The 21,651-nt window shown below is 41.0% G+C and overlaps 1 protein-coding gene and 1 long non-coding RNA gene across 2 annotated transcripts in view; one reads left to right on the top strand and one right to left on the bottom strand.

The window, feature by feature from the left end:
* EPAS1 (endothelial PAS domain protein 1) overlaps positions 1 to 21,651 on the bottom strand; it is a 74,665-nt gene that overhangs the window by 21,531 nt on the left and 31,483 nt on the right. The window contains exons 2-4 of the mRNA XM_014252896.2: positions 11,345 to 11,535; positions 1,048 to 1,199; positions 371 to 455 (exon numbers count right to left, since the gene is read on the bottom strand). Coding sequence (XP_014108371.1) covers positions 371 to 455; positions 1,048 to 1,199; positions 11,345 to 11,535 — 428 coding nt within the window. The remainder of the gene's footprint in view (positions 1 to 370; positions 456 to 1,047; positions 1,200 to 11,344; positions 11,536 to 21,651) is intronic.
* On the top strand, positions 3,086 to 6,687 carry LOC148184612 (uncharacterized). Its single transcript, XR_015772132.1, has 3 exons — positions 3,086 to 3,251; positions 4,636 to 4,772; positions 6,567 to 6,687. It is a non-coding gene; the product is annotated as an uncharacterized LOC148184612 (long non-coding RNA).

Here is a 21,651-nt window from a genome sequence, read left to right as displayed (position 1 = left end):
GATGCACTGACCATTGCAGAGCAGTTTGTAGAGCTCAGAACTAAAACTTTAAGTGGAACTTAAATAGGACTTTGTGCATTTTAAACCTATGTTTTAGCTTGCAGCACATGAATCTTTCCACAGTGTTACAATTACATTACACCTGTCTACACTTGATGAAAGGAAAATACTAAACAAATAGTTCCTTAGTACTATCATATTTAAGCAATATTTGGCAAAACAAAATGAATCTGCAAAGCACTGAATAAGTTAATGACTACTGTAGGAATGAAAATTCCTTTTACCATGACAAACAGATCTCTGCTGATAACCATTTACTTAATTCGGTTATTTCAAAAATGAACAGGGACTTTTGTATTTTCATTATTACCATTTTTCAGACTCAGATTCTCTCGAATTTCTTCATGGTCACATGGATGAGTGAAGTCAAAAATGCTATGTCCAGTAAGTTCCACCTGTATGGAAGTAAGAGCTACATGTAGCTAAATCAAAGAAACTGAAAGTATTTATCTGTTTTTAAATGTGACTGAAACGAAACTGGTCCCTAGAACCAAGAGCATCGACAGGATGCTTACAGACACAAATCCCATGACCCTCCTTTTGTTTATCCTATGCATAACTTCTAATTTTCTCCCCAGGAGGATTCTCTTATCTTTGAATTTGCACAGTGCAGTTAACAGTCAACACCAATATTGTCAATTTTGACACAGGAGAAAACTCACAATCCACAAAGCAGAAAAGGGGGGAATCCAAAAGAGCAGCTCTATCCCCTCTGTCCCATAGTCTAAGGCACAAGTATGTTTTCCATCTCCCCTAGTATGATTCTAGGAAGGCAACTTTGAAGTCACCAAAGACACAACTTGATAGGATGGGACAGGGAACCTGAAACCTGTGTTGTCTGCTGTGCACGGTACCTGCCTGAGAAATTAAGACATTTATTTCCAGTCTTTTTTGCAGTGACACACTTCTGGGTTTTCTGCCTTTAGACATGAGAGTTTTTCTGTGAATTGTATTACAAAGAGAGGAAAGTGTAAGGGAACAAGTTACCTGGGTAAGACCCATATATTTGTTGACATTCTCTGACAAAAAGATCATGTCTCCATCCTGTGTCACCACAGCAATAAATCCCTCCAAAGCTTTCAGGTACAAGTTGTCCATCTGTTGGTCTGCCTCTTGTTCATTCTCATTGTCAGCACATACTGAGGAAAAAAAAAAAGCAAAAAAAGCACTTCAGCACCTCAGCCAACCTTTTTCAATGCAAGCACATACAGTTACAAGGCAACAAAATATTTTTTGCTGTTAAAATTTCCTTTCAACAAATCTCTTCTGGTGGGGCCCCTGAACAGCATATGAAAACAATGTCCTTATCTCTAAAAAGGCAGGAGATACTTTTCTCAATGTTTTGGCAAATGCCAGACCCTCTCTTCACCTTTAGCATGTTTCTGCAAGATATGTTTTCAGTCACTAACACCTGCAGACGCAAATTACTGAAGGGCATCTTCTTTGTGCACGTTCTCTTGGCCACTTGCAACATTTGCACCTCCTAACAGGCACAAAGTAGAGGGCAAGCCTTATAGAAGGGACAAAAATGTGTGCATCCTTAACAAACATCTAACAGGACTCTTTCACTGGGTTAGGCTTTCTAAGAAGTTCAAATACTGCTCCTACAAAATATGCCTAAATAGACCTCTTCACTCAGTACAGACACATCTCTTATCACTACTTTGGATAGAAAAAGTAGAAAACTGTTCCCTTGAAATAATTCTGGTTAAATCTTTGTCATCCTATAAATCTCAGTATTCATTGGAAAACCACAGATCCATCTCACTGATACCTGCTTTTTCATCTGCAGACCTCAGAACTTCCTATGGCTCCACTCCAACAAAGTCTGACAAGCTTCATCACCCACTCACACTTCCCCTGTCCTGCCAGGAGAGCCTCAGACTCTGCATATGTCCTAAATATTTGCTTATGTAGATTCATGAACCCAGCGCACCTTACTAATTTCTGGGAAACACACTGTTCAGCTGAAACCTAAGGCCATGCTAGAATATTTATTACAGCTGTTATTTTTTTGGTTATACATTTTCCTGGTACCTTTTGGCTGCAGTGCAGCGACAGTCGATGACACCATGATGCCCTTACTGTGTGTGCTCCATGCAGCCCATCTCGTGCCATGGGAAGCAGCACGTAGCAAAACTGCAGGTGGGGGGGAGGGGGCAGGCACTGCTCCTCCTGATGCCAGTCACACAAATGCCCATTTCCCTTCTATGTTTTTAAGCATGCCTCAGCTCCATGAATAAGAAGCTGTCAGGGAATGACACACAGACAGCTAGTATCAAAAAATTTCTGTGTAGGAGCTGGCCCATTAATTTCTTGATATGTTTTATGTAGAACTTCTGGAATTGTTTTGCAAAAAAACACAGCTATTGTATCTGTGTACCTCAGACATGCTGTGGTACGCTTATCTTTACAGTTTTGTCAGTTAGCCTGCACATTTGTGGTCAGTCATTGCAAATGTCATGGTAAGGCTCTGATTTTGAAGGGGAAAAGTAAGTAAAAGAAGAAAAAAAACCCCACCTTATTGTCTCAGAAAAAGGAATAACCAGCTCCAAGATAAAGGGCCATGGCTAAGACCCATCTAAATCGAAGGTGCCCCAGAGCCCACGGCAGCCCAGAGCTGAAGTGATTCTGCTCTTTGTGCTCCTTCCTGGTGGCACAAGAGTGCTCCAGGCTGGGCCCACCACCAATTTTGCTGTCTAGAGGATCCAACCATAATTGCATCAGCCTTACTTGTAAGAACTGTGGGACACAAATTTATTGGAGAAACTGCTCTTTGATGGTTTAATGCTGCAATTTCAGCTTACAGTTTGTTCTGTATTACACATACTGTTAGCACTTGAGAAAAGTAATTAATTTTTGTTCTTTTCCTCAATGAAACAGCATATTGATCATATTCCTTCATGTTTCTTGTTGAAATACTAATTTTTCAAGAAGTCTAGAAGCAGGAAAAGGGCATTGCTTTGTAAAACATTACATGGTTTGGGTTTGTTGTGTTTTTTAACAGGGAAGAGGCTGAGCCAAACTAATGCAGTTTTTACTTTGAAGCACTAATGAGTGATGATTAAAGGATAAGTTTGATCTATACATATCCTGGAACTGCATCTGCTAGTGCCTGAGGACAGACTGCAAGCAAACCAAGAGGGATGAGCATTCACAATGCAGAACCCAGCAAGCACTGTTTGGAACAGGTAAGTGGTGACAAAAATGATGATGGCTGCTGTTGTTGCCTCCTCCTGTTCCTCAACATCCCGCCCTGGCAGCAGCCCATCACACAAAAAAGGGAAGAAATGGACTCAGCCCTGGAGCTATGGAGAGTGCTTGGTTTACCCCTTTGCCTCTCAACAAGACTGGTAGCAGGGAAGAGAGGACGCTCTCTGGGGATGGCCATCACTCTCTGGGGATGGCCAGACTGGGGATTTATCATTTCACGTCCCTGCACTGCAATTCTAGCTACACATACAGGGGCGAGTTCCTCCTCAGTACAAAGCAAATTACTTCAGGAAATTACATCAGGACTAGCATTTAAAGTACAGAAAATATACAATAATATATTTGAATAGTATGCACTTTGACCAAAATGACATTTAGGGAAGGAAGGAAAAAAAAAAAAAAAAAGAGGTAAGTGACCATCTGCTCCCAAGCTCGTTTCTGCCGCATAAAGAATGTCAAGGGTCTTTTTTTACTTTTCCAGAAGCAAACAAATGGTTTATTCAGTAGGGCTCATGGCTATAGCCCAAGACAATCAGCCAAGTGTGGGTTCAGAGAAAAAATGACTTTTCAGCTCTAACCCCAGACCCTCCTTTCCATTTTTTTCCCAGCTCATTAAGTTTGCATTAACAAAACATCACTATTCAAAGGCAGGAAGGCTATTCAAAGCATTTGTATTCTTAAATGCCTCCAACAGTGAAAGACAAACACTTTACTTGTATTATCAGATGATTAAGTTTGCTTTTCCATGTATATAAATTATATTACTTATACAAACACACATGGAGGACATGGATCAGGGGACATCACATCAGGGCTGCAGGTTCAAACCCTTACAGTCGGAGCTGAGTGCAGCACTTAAAGATAAAGTCAGCTTTAAAGCATGTGGTTACAGGGGTTTGTGGGATCAGAGTTCACTGTTTTTATTAAAATTATCTTTGTCCAGCTGGAGGTATCTGTGATGTGGACAGGGAGGAGAGAGAGAAGATTGTTTGTGCTGCCGTGCACCCCATCTAACCTAACCCAAAAGCATGACCAAGGTGTTTTGCAGACACACTCCAGCCTCTCTGGTAACTCAATAAACCTGAGTGCACCCCCTCCTTTCTCCTCAGCAGCCCGGCAGCAGTAGGAAAGGGGAGCTGGCAGATACGGGTTTCTTGTAGTACTTAATAGGGCGTGCTCACATTTCAAAGAGGAGGAAACGGCAGGCGCTATCAGGCACATAAAGGTGGATGCCAAGTACCTCCAGAGCCCCTCTGCTGCTTGTTGCCCATCTATTCCTTGCCTGTCCCCCCAGCAGCTACTCAGTGCAGCTCAAGAGCTGGGGAACACACCAAAGGTGCTCATGTCTTTGACTGTTTCCAGGTTCTTTGCAAACACAGCCCCGGAAGGTGTCATCTGTGCTAACCCGCTGAAGCAGATCAGCTACCTGAGGATCCTAAGTCTGCAGCAAAGAAATATGCTGAGCTGCACTGTGGCAGCCCTGCTATGCCCTGTATCAGGTAACTTGGTATAATTATAGTAATATAAATAATAAATAGGAGTCCCTCCTATGGCTGCAGTGTCAGCGTTAGACCATGTTTCCCTTCTCTGTGGAAACCACTAGCTACTAATACACAGAGGATATACACACTTTAGGAGAGTGATACATCTGAAGAAATTCAGTCATTGCCACTAGCAAAAATCTGGTTTGCTTCACAAAGAAGCTATTTTGCAGATGCAAAACAAATAATGGCATGGCTACTGCAAGCTCCTCCCTGAAATCCCTATTGTGTTTCACTTTGCTTTAAATTGTCTTCGTTAATTTACCTTGGAGCTGAACTAAAGCATTAGCACAAGAAAATTCAGCTTCAAATGGAAAATATTTGAGAAAGCTGGGACCAAATGGAAGTGGCAATGGAAGTTAGCATGAGTAGGTGAGAACAGACTTCAGCCTTGGGTTTACAATAGGTCTGAGATCACTTTATCCAGAGAGCAGCACCTCATGTAGACTTGACAGGTCTTTGGGAAGTGTAACAGTGAGACTCAGTTTATACCTATTTTTAGGGGTGGGTTTTTTTTTGTTTGATTGTTTTTTTTGTTAGCATTGTATTTCAAAATAGCTACTAGCTAAATTTTGAAATAAGGATGTGTTTCAGGGTCTTTTTCTACAACTTTTTCCACCTCACCTCAACTAAAGGGAGTACCTCAGTTCAGGCACCATGACAGTATAGCAGGGAGACTGGACTGCAAATATGCCAGTTTAAATTAACAACGTATTCAGCAGAATTAAGTAAAATTGTTGTTCATATTATAGCTACTTGATAGAGCCCAGCCAAGACTGCATTCATGTAAAGCTGGAAAGTCTATAAAGGAGGAGAATCCCTGTCTAGGGGAGATTGGGAGATGTTGAAACATGTCAAAAAGCCTCATAAAACTGCTGCTGTGGCCTTCCTGGGACTGTCAGAGCTACAGGAGAACCGGGAATTGAGCAGTGGTGTCCCATGTCCCAATATTTGAGGATAATCCACTGCTCACTTTGCCCGAAGGCAGTATTTCTTGAATTTTGATACAGCATTTTTCACTCCATGTCTCAGTCTGTATTAAATTTTGGTATTTACTTTCACAAATTTTCTAACCACCAAATTGAATTTATTCATTGACAAGAAACTTTGAACTGTTACAGCAAATGCTTTTTGCAGTGTTTATGATAACCTTTTATGCTAAAAATAACTTTTGTAAACAAGCTTTGATTAATTCTCACTGTCAGGATGTGCACTGTTCCCAAGTTTAAGAACACTTTTTCCGTAGATGCTTGCTCATTTCCTTCAGTCCAACCTCTTGGAACAAGTCAGAAGGCTCAAAAATCAGGCTTCTCAAAAAAAATGACTGCACAGGTATAAACAACCTCCCAGCAAACAAGCCTGTAACTCCTCTCAACACCTTTGATCTGACTCAAAGGGGTCTTTCTGGTCAGTTCAGAGGTAGACAATGATAAAATGCATTTCTACTGGAGGTCACAATCATCACCTGCACAAAATTTTCCTGGCTTTTTCTCTCATCATACTTACATCTCATAAGTACCAGTAAGCTGCTTACATATTGTGCATAACTGACACCAGGCTACAGCTGACACTCCACAAGAGGGTTGTAAAATCTGCCTGATGTCCACAGGTAAAAGTTAGGGAAGATCTAACAGCAGCTTCATCCTGCATCAGAGAGAGCAGCTTTCAGACAAACTTGTCTCTTCCTGGTTTCTTGTTTTCCATCAAAGGAAAGTGACTGATTTTTTTCCCCCTTTTTTTCTGTCTTGACAGGGCAGTACATCCTGTTCAAGGGGATATTTTCAATGTGTTCAATAAAAGCTTTCAATTTAGATACATCAAGAAAAAGCTACTCTTGAAGCTTCCTGAAGGGCTCTTATCTCCAAGTGCACAAACAATCCTGGATAAAGAAAACACTTATGTTAGTGTTGTTTTGATTGCAGAGTTTGTATTTAGCCAAATCATTCAGATGCTACTCCCAGGAACTTGTTTGGAGTCCTGCAGACATCAGTGTTGCACATTGGGAATACAGCACCTCATCAGACCAGGATTTGACTCCCATGGGACCTTTGGGTACACCTTCCCTGAAAAGGGACATCACTTCAAGCAGCTGAAGCACTCAGCACCTGACTCACTCTCATTCCTAGCAACAGGCATAAAACTATTTTTCCAATTTAATAAAAGCAATCGAGTAGACATGCTATTTTTAAAGCACTGTTTTATGCCACAATGGCCTGACATTAGATACAGCTTGTCCAGACATTCAAAAACAATGCCCACATCAGTTCTCCCTACAGTCTGTCCTCTCCCTTAAAAGCCTAGAGAAAAGCTATTTTTTCCCCTTCTGCTCCCTGCTGGCTTTCCGGCTCTGTTGTCTCCCTCCCTTGAAACCTTCACACTGGCTTCCTTGTGGCCTCCCTTCTCCCAAACAACTTCCTGTCTGTATCCCTGTCCCCTCCCCATTTCTGCTGCTGTCTGCCTGCACAAGAACAACTCTCAGCCAGTTTCCTTTGCTGGATTTCTGCACAGAAAAGACACCCGGGTGACCACACAATTGGGATGGGATTAAGGCAAGCCAAAAAAATTGTGTTTGCCTGATTAGCCTGATTAAAAAGTCTATAGTCCTTGCACACAAAAACTCACTGCAGAGAGTTCTGGTTCCTATAACACCTTTAGTATCAGCATGGTTCAAATAAACACTTAAAATTACTGGCACTGTGCATACAGGCTTCCTAAAATGGATTCTCCTCCTCATAATCAGACCAAAAGAGGATACCTGAGGCAGCCTTAGCATCTATCACAATGTTAGCTGTTAACCAAGGCAGCCACTCTTTAGCAAAAGCCATTATTTCTCTTTTGCCAACTATTAGCTCTCCAAACAGCATTAGCCTTACTTACTAGCTATACTAGGAAATAATATAGGAAAAGTACTGCTTACAGTTTTTCTGACCACACTAAAGGACATAAGATCCCAAATCCAAAAGCTCCACTACTGATAAGCATCTGAATGCCTATTTTCAGCAGCGACTTTATGGGATCAAAACCTTTACCTGAGATGAACAAAGATCAGTTCTAAATTTATCCCAAACATCTGAATGTGACGATGGCAAAAATGTATTATGCCAACAGAATTAGGAGACATCTTGAAAAATATTTAAGATTATCATAATTAAATATTTCTACTTAGCATTCCAATTATATGGTGTACTGTTCTGTGCACAACATGGAAACAGTATTATAAAGCCATTGTTTCAGTTTGCTTCCTGTGATACTAATCTCAATCAGGCCGTCAGACGAACAGCCTGCATTTCTAAATGTTAAAGGCTTCCTCTCCAACATTCCCACACAGAATTGCCTACTGTGAAAATCAAAGGGAAATGTGTTACTAAGTAAAGCAGCAACTTTTATAAAGCAAAACCTGGTATTTTTTACCCTTTTGAACTCTGAGATATACAACCAGCTATTTCCTATTATGATAGGATCCAAGGGCCAAGCTCGGGCCCTGCAATGCCTGCAGGAGACATGCACTCTGCAATCCAGAAGTCGGGATTTTTCAAGGCACATAGTGGGAGAGCTCTCAATGAGGGCTCAAATTCAGGGGCTCTGCCATTCACCTGCTGGAAGAATGTGGGTATACATTTCCCTAGGTCTTGGCTTCCCAACAGATCATTATGCAGACACAGCTAATAAAACAGCCTGAGTTACACAAGTGAAAAGCCCTATTCTGACTCAGGGAGTAATAGGAAAGGGCATGAGACACTCAATGCCAGCAGAGTGAGACTGGCAAGTTGCCTATCTTTGGCCATCTCCAAAATCCCACCTGGAGCATCAGCTTGCAAAAAGATGAGGGTACAGTCCTGGGAAAGGCCTTGTTCTCTCTATATCAGGCAAAATTGCCTTAAAACAGAGATATGTGTTTGAGAATCATGCCCACAAACAGTAACAAAATAAAATATGGTGTGCTAGTAGGGTTTGATAGACTAAATTAGAAACAAGCAAAACAGTGATAAAGCAGTAGTTTTTTCTCTATCACATTTTGAAGTGTTTCAAGCTGCAGCAAATGTTATTTCAATGTCTGAATTACTGACAGAACAAATACACTCACTTAACTCCAGTTTACAGTGGACGTCCACCCCAAATAATCAAAACCATTGAATAAAGACAACATAAAGCAAAGAGGGTGTTTGCAGCCTGGGGTGGGCATTTGCTTCTATGCCCTTCCACCTCCCCATTTCCCAGTTCATCTATCAAGAGTTTCCTTGTCAGTCAAGTCAGACTTCTCAAATGCAACAGTATTATTTATGGTGAAACTCCAGGCTGCTAAACACATACATGAAACCTTTGCTGTAGCTTTGCTTGGGGCTCAGAAAGGGTCCAAAGCAGAAGGAAGAACAGAATGGGCACAAACATCACCCAAGCCCATGTTCCATCTTGTTTCACACTCATCAAAACAGATAAGCAGCAAACCTCTTGACCTGTAAGCCTCCAACTGCATCAAAAACCTACCACTCTGAATTAAACTGGATGGCCTTCGAGTGAAAGCCAGTGTCCTTATAAAGACTGACATTATTCAGAGGTCTACAAGGATAAAAAATTCAATTTATATGTTAGCTATACTCAGATAGTAGAGGAGCAGCAGACAAGGTTTTCTGACTTGAGTTCTTTAATTATAATGTATTTTCATTATCAGAAAATAATACCCAAAATTTCCAGATAATCCATCCTTTTAAAGTACCTAAAGTTCAGTTCCTCAGAATAGAAGCATCTAAGATTTTGAAACTCTTATCTACACCTCTGGTGCCTAAAGATGCAGCCACAGACAAATCTGCATTTGACTAACAACACAAATTTTAATGAGAGGATTTACTCCAAGTAAATACTTGGACTGAGGAAGTGAATGCATCAGATTTAAGGCTAAGCAAATAACTAATATAGAGAAAGCATGAAATATTAAAGCACAGCCTCTTGCTATTCTAATATTTTATTTCCAGGTTCTTTTCTCCTGCTGGGTACTGGTGATACTTAATGAAAATGTAAATTGTCTACATGAATCACATTATTTTTCAAACACTGTACAGAAATATGTCTCAGAAATATAGTATCTTTATGTATATGTATGAATCTTATACACATATACTGAATTGTCATCACTATCAAATAATGAGTCTAAGCCTTAACAGTATAGAAGCATCAAAATAAATGTATTAGTCAGTAGATTTTTTCCTCATTGAGAAATGTAAACTAATTTGAAAAGTTCACTTTAATCTTAGCAGGTTAGAAAATGTATTTTTCTGATGATGACTGCATCCAACTATTTCATATCAGTTTTCACAGGCACGCACATTACTTATAATATCGGTTACAGCCTCTCAGAAGTTTACTTTTCCTATGGTGTTTCAGTCTCCAGTTCATTCCATATAAATATTTGAAAAGCTGAGGCTGTGTTTTTATGAGAAAGTTACTAACAAATTGGCTTTGTTTAAGATCATTTACCTATTTACGCAACTTCTTCAAGTATTAGTTACATGACGGAATCAGAGATGATTTCCAAACACTGTTCAGCACATCAACTTCTCTTTTCACGGAAGTACATGATAAAACTACATTATATAAGCTAAGATAAAATACCTACATTTTATACAGTGGGCTTCAGAAAAAGCCAAAAATGCTACAAGAAATTACTGAGCACATGGAAGCAGAATTGAATTTACCGTATCTTTCAGACTAACCAACAGCAAATTCAACAACAAAATCGGATGCTTCCTAATAACATTTATTAAAGTAATTGCTCTCGTATGACTCAACTTTTCTAAGTAGAGGAAGTGCAATCGTGACCTTATTGGGAGTCTTGCCATTAATCAAGGAAAAGACAAAATTCTGGGGTTACCATTCACAAACAATGCAAGCATTGTTTTCTTAATGTATTCTCAACACTCATAGGTCACTGTGTGAAAGTTCTGGAAACATCAGTTGTTTTCATTGATCTTACAGGCTACTCAAGCCACGTATTTCTATCAAAGTGGTTATTCAAGTATGGGGCAAAATAAGAATAGTTCTAATTTTATCAGTTTTCACAGGCTATAAAAATTATGCTTGTTCATGTTTCCTACTAGTCCAACATGAGCAAAATTGTGTAGAATCCACTCGTATCAAGAATTTAGAAATTGTTTTAGCTATCTTAGTATAGCTACCTACCTACTACTCTTGGCCAGTATTACTCCTTTCAAACCAAGTACTGGACCTTCAGAGCATCCCAGCTGCTATTTGAATGTGCAGGCATGAACGTGCCTGCCACACCAAATCAAAAATTATTTGCTTCAGTATGGAAGCTTAAGGCATATGTTTGAATTCTGATTAAACTTTTGAAAGCTCAAAATCTCGTAACTTGAATGTAACCACATTCAAGATGTCTCAGAGGTTTTATTTAGAGATGCAAAAAACCTGTGCTAATTATTCTTTTGGTAACCCTGTAATCAGAGAAGAGCATGCATAATCTTACCAAGCTGCCATCAGCCAGCCCAGACAACTAACTTCTTTTAGCCAGATCTTACCTGAAGACAAAAGCTTATGAGTCCGTAGGAAACTGATTGCCAGGCGCATTATGGATGCCTTGTCCAGGTGAGAACTGATGTTGTGGGGCAGGGGAAGCTCATGTGCCAGTTCATAGAAAACCTCGGTCTCTTTGCTTCTTCTGCATCTTGCTGCATCTCTCGATTTCTCCTTCCTCCGTTCGGAACTGCTCCTGATAGGTAACGAAGAGAAAGAAAATAAAAGCATTTCTTGAAATGCGATTCACAGCTTCAGAGGCATTTATAAGAGCACATCTCAGCAATGAATCTATTCTATCAAGTGTTTGAAATCAGCTGGCCAGGCTTTAATACCTATCTGTACCATTTGAATAGGAATTAGGAGAGGACTGCCACAGCTGGAAAGGCCTCCAATTGCACATGAGTCAGCCTTTGAATGCCCTGAATCCCCATGCAGTACAACAGGATTGAAATCTGCCTTAGGCAAGAGATTCAAACTGAAACAGCAAACTACTACTTCTGGGATTCAGGAAACATTGAAATATTTTTGTTTGTTTGTTCAATCTAAATTTACTTACTCTGGGACAGAGTGGCAATACATTTTAATGCTAGAATAGTTAGAGTGAATATGGGTGCGACATAGATGCAACAATGTTGTGGAGTTTCAATGGCTGCAATCCACATTAAAATAAAAGTAGTAATAGAGTACCAAATTGTGTTGGTCTTGAACTGTCTTAGCTCTTAATCCAAAACCTGTCCAGAAAGCCATCTTTCTTTGACCATGAAGAGCACAAAATGGAAAATACTGCTGCTTGCAAGATAGCCCTTCTTTGGAGAAGCTGTTCTAATTAAATCACCATCTCTCCATTGTCTATGAAAATAGATCCCTTCTTGAGTACAACAAAACCAATAAGGCCAACCTTCTTCAAACTTCATGAAGAACAGAAGGGCAGGAAATAACAAAGGGGGAGGCATTTTATGAAGCAAGTATGCAAATTTAAGCCACCAAAGGACATAAAGCTAAATTTAACATGTGAGAAGCACAAGGAATACATTTCTAATGGTTCTGGGATAGGGCATTTTAAGAGTGATCTCTACTGACTCTAAGGTACTGAAGTACAGTTCTTATTTCAGAACATGAAAGCATCTGAAGCCATTTAAAACCATGAGCCATTTCAACCCCACTTAGCTCTGCTGATACTACGAGTGCCTACACTTGCACTAGTTGAGGTTTTGCAGTTGAGGATTATAGTCACACCAACACAGAATAGATTTCTTTTCAGGCCGACTCTTGCAACAGTCTACCAGTGCCACTTGACTGAGCACAGAACAGGGCGCTAAGTAGAACAGCTCCTCTGCTTTGGCTGTTTTGGCTGCACATTAATTTCCCGAATCACCAGCAGCACCTGTGTCCATTTGCGGGGCTCCCAAAAATGAAGCAGATTATAACTTGCTTTTTCCAACGTCAATATAAAATAATGAGCCTGTAAACTAAAAATGGACCAACCAAAAAACCCCACCCTATCAAAACAAGGAATTTTAATAGATGTATTCTGTTCCATGAAGATTATGAGGAAAACAAGTATTAATCACATTACTTAATCCTATAAACTGTTTCAATCATGATCGGTCTCACACAAAACTGCCATTAATCCATAGTAGAGTATTTGTTTCTTGAAGACCTAGACAGTCTGCAGGAGCTTCCAGCATTCTAGCATAACCACAGGAGGCTTCATAAATTAGTAAGAAGGAGAAACAGCCAGGATGTGCATTAAATGCCAAGAGTAAAGTCACAATAAGGTATGTGCTGGGGCTCAACAAGGCTGGACACTCAACATCATTGCTCAAAGCAGCGAGATCACAACAGATCAGCAGAGCCCTTGTGCTGTGAAACACAAGAAGCTGGGCACATATGTGGGATCAGACAGGTGCTCACTAGTGGGTATGCTAACAACAGGGGGGCTCACATTCTTACAGTATCTTCTCAAGGTCCATAATCAGCCCTCAGCAATCTTCTTTCACAATTATTTTGCCCAAGGTGATTGTTTTATAACATGGTCTCTCTTACAGGAGGTGTGAGCTGGAGGAAACTGACACATTCCAGTACATAATGGCAGGATCCAACTTCAAGAAATAGTTATGGGGTATTGCTGAATCGTCCGTCAACTCACCTAAGTTTAAATCTAAAGGAAATTCACAAGGTGACACTAACTCATTACTTTTCTCCTTGCTAAGAAAGAGTCATACTACATCCATGTAAAAAAAAAGTCCCTTCTTACAACTATCTGAGAAAATACAACAAAAAATGTCCCATGTTCTCCTGCGGCCACTGCTGGCTACAGGAGAGTCATGTATAATACTTATACTGATGGTACTTTTAGAAACACGTCTTGCTCTCTGTAAAGAAAAATGTGCCTACTCTGTGCCTATACAGATGCTAGACTGGGAACAAATCTCAGTTTCTAATTATACCAAGGAAATAAAAGAGTAGAAGCAAAAAAACCCAAACAGAACAAACTATGTAGCAGTATTTGTGAGCATTTCCAATTGTCGCTTGAAAAATATAACTTCAACCATAAATGTTTGAGCTCTGTTCTAAATCTAGAGGCCACAATTTTCACATTAGAACCAAAAGATCCAAACAAAAACAAGATCCAATCCCTCCTCATTTAAATATGAAGCTTTGGGAACCAAGGCCAAAGACAGGCCACAATTTATACACTAAAAACAGGTTGTATAAGACAGGGTCTCTCATGACACTACTGCAGCCACAAAGAAAAATATTTAGTTTTCTAACCTCTGTAAATATAATTTTGAAGTGTGGCTAATGAGACAAGCTGGTTTCCATAACCATGGGTTGCTCAAGGTTTCTAATAATTAACACTATGAACAGAGAAAGATTTTCTCTCTCTCTCTGTTGCAGATGCTTTCCCTCAACAGTGTTTCTGACTGTCCTGCTAAGGTCCCCTGCAGAGAGACATCTCCGTTCATTACACACCACACAAGAGCTTTCTCACATCAGAAAACAAGGGAAGGAATCAGCCTGCCTGGTTGCCTTCAAAAGACTTTTTTGCTCATTCATTGTATTTTAAATAAACAACTTGCCCATTAAGCATTTCCCCCTTGTGGCTTCCTGCACTTCAATTTTCCTCCCCATCTCCCCTCACACAGCACACCCTTGAGTCGTGTTGTTATTGTAGCCAGGGCAGCGTAAGCCCACCAAGACCCAAAATGCCCCCCTGCCACCTCCCCATTCAAACCCTCCATCTACGCTTGCTTGCTGTACCTCCCAGGGATGTTCATGTCAAAGATTGTCATTCTGTGCTTACTTGTCCTGGTTGCAAAAGACTCCCAAAATAGCAGTTGAGTGATAGAATTCTGCAAAAACCAGTCTTTTCATGATTTTTGTTTGCAGACTGTAGGCCATTAATAATTCGCTCTGCAGTTACCCCCACATGGATTAGCATTTCACCCTGGGTGAGGCTGGACCACCCATAGCTGGAGAGTGGTAAAGTGACTGCACAGCAACCTGCACGACTGAAGGCCAGGAGGAAATAAAGGCTGACACTGAATCCTCTTCACACATCACCTGAGCAATAGAGAAAAGGCCTGGGCTCTGGCTAATTTATGAATCATTCCCTCCTAGCACATAAACCACCCACTTATGCGGCAGAAAAAGAGTACATGTGTGCGTCACTGCTTGGAGAAGCAACCCAAGCAGAAACCTCACTCACTCTGACATTTCTAAAAGAAAAGAGGGGAGAGCAGAGAAAGCCACCACAAATGAAGCCACCCATATGCTGGTCCAAAGCCCCAAGGTATTCCAAGGTAAGCCTCCAGGGAGCTCCTAGACACCTGCTTCTTCACGAGTCCCAGGACTGTCCAGCAGGATAAGACTCCACTGAGCTGCACATGCACTCTCACGCTGCAATCACAGCATAACTGGTACAAATAAACCAAGAAAGGAAAGGAGAAGCTCCAATTTCTTTTGGAAATGGGGAAGCCAAGCTGAGGAATGTGTCTGGTGACTCCATTCAGGACTTGGCTACATAAAAGGAGACTTGAGAAGGAACAGGGAGGTGCTGCTTCCCAGCAAGGACTCTCCCAGGGCTGCTGGATGACGCGCCGTGCTGCATTGCTTATGGGCACGCAAGCCATTGGGAAAGGAAGAGTTCCAGAGGCACAGGCAGTTCTGTGACACAGAACACAAGTACAGCACTGTACCCTCGGGACAGCTGTTTACATGATTTCCCAGTCCCTCCTAGTGGGTTTAGTTTGCACTCTGAAAATAGAATTTATGGACCAATGCACGTGAGAATAGATGACAAACAACTGGCAGCTATTTGCACTCCCAGGTGAAGCTTCCAAATTTTCATAAGCAGTTCTCCATACTTCTCCCTAGAATCCAAACACCAAACTAGTCGCATGCCCAGGAACAGAGCTGTTGATCCCACCAGGCGAAAACACCCCAGGTGATGTAGGAATGCATTGCATGGATCCCAGGAGCCAGATTCCTATCTCCTTGCTCCTATCTGGCAGGCCCTTGCAACACAGCTTCAACGAAATAAGTAGGAATGCCTGCAGACAAAGGTCTTGCACGCCCAGGGTGAAAACCATAATATGACTTTCTGTAGCCTCTCTTACTGCAGGACTGGAAACTCCAGGGACGGCAACTTATTGGAAAAACCTGAAGCCCCACATAACCCATCTCATTTAAACAATCTGGCAAAACTACCATGTCAGCTTTGGAACTGCCTTCCCAGTGCCCACTGCTGTGACAGTTCTGGGCTCCAGCAGCCAGGAAAACAGCTGAGGCAGCCAGCCTCAACCAGGGGATGCACTGCTGCCACTGTTCTGCTGCAGCATCCTCAGAAGGCACCTCTGACACAGAATCAGCACCACAAACAATGAGGCACACAGATCATCCCCCACCTGGGAGCTTCGGTTCATGGAGTCACTCACTGATCCAAAATTTGGTTAGGCACCAACACAACCCTCTCAGCTCAGCAGCCAGGGACTGAGCTGAGTTTTCAATCCTATTTCCACTGACTGTGTATTTGCTCTCTGCAGTTTCAATCCCACTAGTACTTCACGTCCACCAGTAATCCCCGCCCACCACGTCCACGCACACATCTGCCTAGTCCTTCCCGCAGCCTGTTCCAACCCCCTCAAAGCCCTCGGTACCCACTCAGCTGATGAGGGTGCCAGGCAGTCAGCGTCAGGGGTCCTCCCTTCTGTCAAGGACATTGGTGGCCTCCTTTAAGCTGATGAAGGGGACTTGCCAGGACAGCAATCCTCTGTTCAATGTTTCGCTGCTCTTCACAAGTCCACGTGGGTCAATACTCAGGTTGTATACACACACACACTTGTATAAAATTCAGCAGTGCAGCAACTGCACTGAATTACACTCCCACTGTGCAGGCTCCAGATCACAGAAGCTTTCAGAGAAACTGAAATGCACACCTTGCAGAAAAATATCTCTAAGTAACCCGGTAGCCTTCACTCATACCTACACTGTGTGACACATCCGGACAGCACTTTGAATTACACAGTTCAGACAGACCCGCTTGAGTTAACTTCATGATTTTGGTGACCCTTGGACTTTGTTTCAAACTGCCATGTATGCACACTAGTAAAACAACACGCATATTACTTTATATCCAATGGCTGGTTATTAAATGTTTCTAGCTTCAGCACTTTAAAGGTCAAGAATCCACAGTTTATTAAGTTGTCACATTAAATTTCTCTAGAAAATGCTCATTTCAAATAGTTTAAAGCATCACATGCTAACTTGCAAAATAAGAAAAATACATTCTGTGAATGAAAAGATAAGAAAATACTTTACAGTTCAGATAAATGAAAAATCAGATGCTTAGCATAAAAAAAATTCAAATTAAACCTGTAAAAACTCAATAGAAGTATTTTAATAGGCAATATTACCTTAGATAACAAAAAGTACTTATTTCAAACTACAAAATCCAGTTTTTGCTGAGTTTCTATTTTGCATTACTTTCTGCTTGGCAAATCCCTAGTTGATTTGAACCAGAATAATAAAAAAGGAGTTTTGCTGACTCTGAGGCGCACCATTGCTATCTCAGAACCACAACACTTGACTGCCCCAGAGATGTGTTGCAGACACCAAGCAGCCAACAGTCAATGCTTGCTTAGCCGTAAAATTCCTTTAAAAAGTATTTGTAACCATTCTACCTGACAAGCAGTTTATTCTGGATGGCATGCTGTGCTTTTGAAAGCTCCCTCTGTTAAAGTAATAAAAGACCATGGGTAAATAAAAAGTGCTAGAAGGAGGAATTTACTCACTAACCATGAATTCAGGCCAAACTATGAAAGCTGTGAAGGAAACCCATACACAGTGCCATGCAGATCCCTCCTTATACCTCTTTCCAGTAAAAATAACTATTTCTAAAGAAGCCACCAGATGCCTGGGTTCAGCACACCAGCAAGAGCAAAAGTGAAAGGGAAAGGACATGGTTATTTTCAGGCAGATAAAAAAAAAACAAAACCAGTTTGAAATATGTGGAGTGCTCATGGAGGGCAAGTGCTAAAGCAGCATTGCTGCCCACTGGGATACAGTACCCAGTACACAGACAAAACAAACTCAAAGGATGCCAAAATAGGGAATTTGTTAATAAAGGAAATGAAACTTTGAAGGTAACAAGAAAGGCTACTAACAGAAAGCGCTATTACAAAAAAAGGAAATTAAGTATCTTCCACCCTTCCTTTAAAGCTGCCCTAACTTACAGTAACTCACCACAAGCTCCTTGGCTTGTTTGAGGGATTTCTTGTGTTTCTGTACATACTCATTAAATAAAAAAATACTTGCTAGTTCAGCAAAGCTTGGCACCTACTGGCATAAGCAATATTAATGCAATTCCTTCACCATAGTTTAAAACCAAAGGTGAGATGATAGGAAAATAAGAAATTTGAGTGTCAGGGACAGAGGGAGGAAGAGCCTGCATTAAGAATGAGGAACTAATTTCCATTCTCATTAGGATGCTTGGCACAGCAATAGAGGATTTGGCTACTACAATTACAATATCAAGAAATGAGGCCTAAATGAATATCAAGGTTTTTGTGCCTTCAAACATATTTATGATTCACTAGGTCCATATCACTCCAAGAGCCTCACAGCTGACAGTAACACAGCCAGGAATAGGTTTTCTTGACAGGGGATAAATTTAAAAGCACACATAAGACTATAACTTCTCTGTCTGAATCTCTGATTGTACCTTTAGTCATAATAATTAAAAAAGATTGGGTTTGTACTCTATTTATTTTCATGAACGTTCTTGGCACTGATTTTTGAAAATAAAAAGGAAAAATGGGTGGTACTACCACAAAAAGCATTATACCTATACAGTTTTAAAATGTTTATAGCCCTGGCATTATTTATACCACTAACTGCATTTAAAGCAGCTACTAAAATAAAAACACTTTGTAAGAGCAATTTAAGGTATTACTGTAAATACTGAAGTTATCACAGCAACTATGTATCAGTTTGGAAGTTCAATATTGTAAACCTCACTGACGCTACAGGAGCACTGCCATTTTTTAAAGCATTTAGGTTCACAATATGTCAAGAGAGTCTGATAAATTTAATCATAGTAAGCAAAACAATGTCTAAGGATTTATGTTCTTCCTTTTTTCCTCTGGTTTTATGAGTACCTTGAACAGAAAGATAAGTTAGGATTTCACAGCCATTAATCTCTTCCTGGATTATTTTACGATGCCGAGTGCCAGCCTGTCCCACAGCTGCCACACCAGCGCAAGCCTGGTACCTCAGAGGATGTGCCAAATGCTCTGTGTCTGGGGCAAGGCCCAGCCCCACGGAACCACCTGAGGCCCACAGTGTGCAGACAAGATGCCAGGCTGCAGATCAGCTGTTAGAGCAGATAGTGGCACTGGCTTTTTGCCTATATTAGGGCTAGATGACTTTACTTTGGCTTAGTTTTCAGGAAGTGCAGTATCCTGCTCCAAGTCACTGTATGCTCAGAAAGTACCAGTGCTGCTCACAGAGGGTCGAAACAGCTCTGGGTGACCTTTGTAAAGCTGCCCACATTAAAAACAGATCAGAGAAACACATCCTCCATCTTCTCGAGTACTAGGGACATTTGGAAAGAAACAAGGAGGATAGCATATGGTCAAATCACAGTGAACCAGCCAATCATCTCAGCCCAGGTCTTCCCTCCCCACACTGGTTTTGCACTGCTCTGCTCCATCAAGATCATGGATTCCTTCCCTGTTGCAATCAATTCTGACAACAGCCAAGGCAACGCAAGCTTCAGAGATAACATGTAGACTAAAGAAGGCCCAGCAGCAAACACTCTAAACAACACAACAGAATGACTGTTTCAACATTGGCCAAAACTGAACTTTTAAATCAGCCAAATTTTTTGTGTGTGTGATAAATGTATCACTCAGCTTTTCTCTCCTGGAATTGCACTGCAGTCATAGCGATAAGGTTAGGTATGACAATGCACAACCCCAGATGTCTATCAATGATTTGTGTTTGAGAGATTACAGATCCTTATCTTGGGGCATTACTTGTAGTAATCAGTCAATTTTGACAGCTAATCTAGAGGTCCATACACATTGTTGCTCAAAGGCTCAGCAGGTATTGCTAAGATCTGTTTTCCGATAACCCAACTATTTACCTACTCTAAAAAACACATATGAAAGGATGTACTTTATCTCTTCAACAGGGGCTAAAGCTAAAGGTGAATGAAGTGCTATTTGCAGGCTGGGGGGGTGGTGGGCCCCATACTTAAATTCAAAACCAGCCTCATTTTTTGATGGGGCACTGACCACATCCCCAGCCCATACTAAACCACAACCAGGCATTATTTAACAAGATGGTGCAACTGCAGGTAAACAGGGACCATTTTTCAATTAGGCTTTATTTCAAGCCTAAGGGACAAACACTGCCATTGCATTACTTAGCTATCAGTGGTATGTGTACCTTCGCTTCAGCCCCAAACAGTTCAGAGAGTCATCCAGAGCATTGTTGACAAATCCCAAGATTTAGATCTAACCCTGTGTTGTGCCTTGGGCAATACCCACCAACATTTGTGGGGGCAAACCCTGGGGCTTCAGCAGGCTTGGATCAGTATCTCATGATATTTTAGCTTGCTGTGTTGGCACATTTGCTGACAGGTTCACACAAGGGGCCTTTGTGGGTAGGAACAATGAGAGAGGCCTGCACAGCACAGGAAAATGGGTGGTGACCACCAAGGGCTGGAAAAACGCCTTTCAAAGGAAGGTCTTTGGAAACATTCATTACACCCCACCCATTTCACTACAATATTTCAGTACATAAAAACAACACAAGGAAAATAAACAGCCCACCCTTCAATATGTTGTAGGTTCTCCAACCCTTGAAAAGAAATCAGCAAGCCATAAAGATGTAGAAATTTTCACCAAAAAGAGCCACATAAAAGGCCATCTACTAAAACCTCTCCACATCACCTTTCTTCTCTCATGCATCTCCAGGCTCTCTATGTAAGCTGTAAGCTAAGTAAAATTGAAATTTAAAGGTGTGAACACCTGATAGCAAGCACTTATAGGGAATTGAAAAGTAACTATATTGACAAAATTGAAAAAATTGCTATACAGTCCACTACAGTGCATTTCAGCTGGGATTTCTTTCCTTCCAATTTCAGCTAGAACTAGCCAAACTAAATAATCCATAATTAAATGGGTCTCTGAAACCAGCAGACAGTTGTAAACTAGAAGCCAGTCCTTAGAGACCATGCTCTCACAGAGGCTTGTCTCCATCACACTCAGTGAGGTTTTCAACAGAGCAAAGATAGAGCAAGTAAAGCCCCCAGCCTTGGGAACACAGAAGTAGCTCCTTCTCCTAAGGCTTTTGGCTGCTTTCTGATGATGCTCACTACATCATCTTTACTCGTAAATTCTGTATAGAAAGGCAGCGGAGCACCTACAACAGAAAGCCACTTTGTTTCACCTTGTTTCAAGCATGAGGTCTCTGTGCTTGGATGCTCTAAAGACTGCAGTGAGGGCACATGCCAACTCTAAATGAAAATGTTCTGTCTCCTTTAGAGAACATTCAAAACACTCATGAAAATTATTTTGCAGCATTGTCTGTTAGTATGTCATGCTTTGTCCTCCCAAAGTGACAAATCTTCTAATATTAAAGTTAAGAAAACAGATCTTGCAATAAAATCTCTATTAAGTAATGCCAACCCTTCTTTACTTTTTGGATCTTAACCATTTTAGCGTGCACTTGAAAATGATGGAAGTTAATGTTTTCTCTTTCTGTACCTCTTGGTGACTTACAGCTATCCATGGTAAGA

This window comes from Pseudopodoces humilis, chromosome 3 (genome assembly GCF_049639895.1).
Source record: "Pseudopodoces humilis isolate 2021_Gansu_Grassland_sample_001 chromosome 3, ASM4963989v1, whole genome shotgun sequence".
In the NCBI taxonomy this organism is placed as follows: Eukaryota; Metazoa; Chordata; class Aves; order Passeriformes; family Paridae; genus Pseudopodoces; species Pseudopodoces humilis.
The sequence above is the reverse complement of the archived record's forward strand: the minus strand, read 5'-3'. Positions and strand labels throughout refer to the sequence as shown.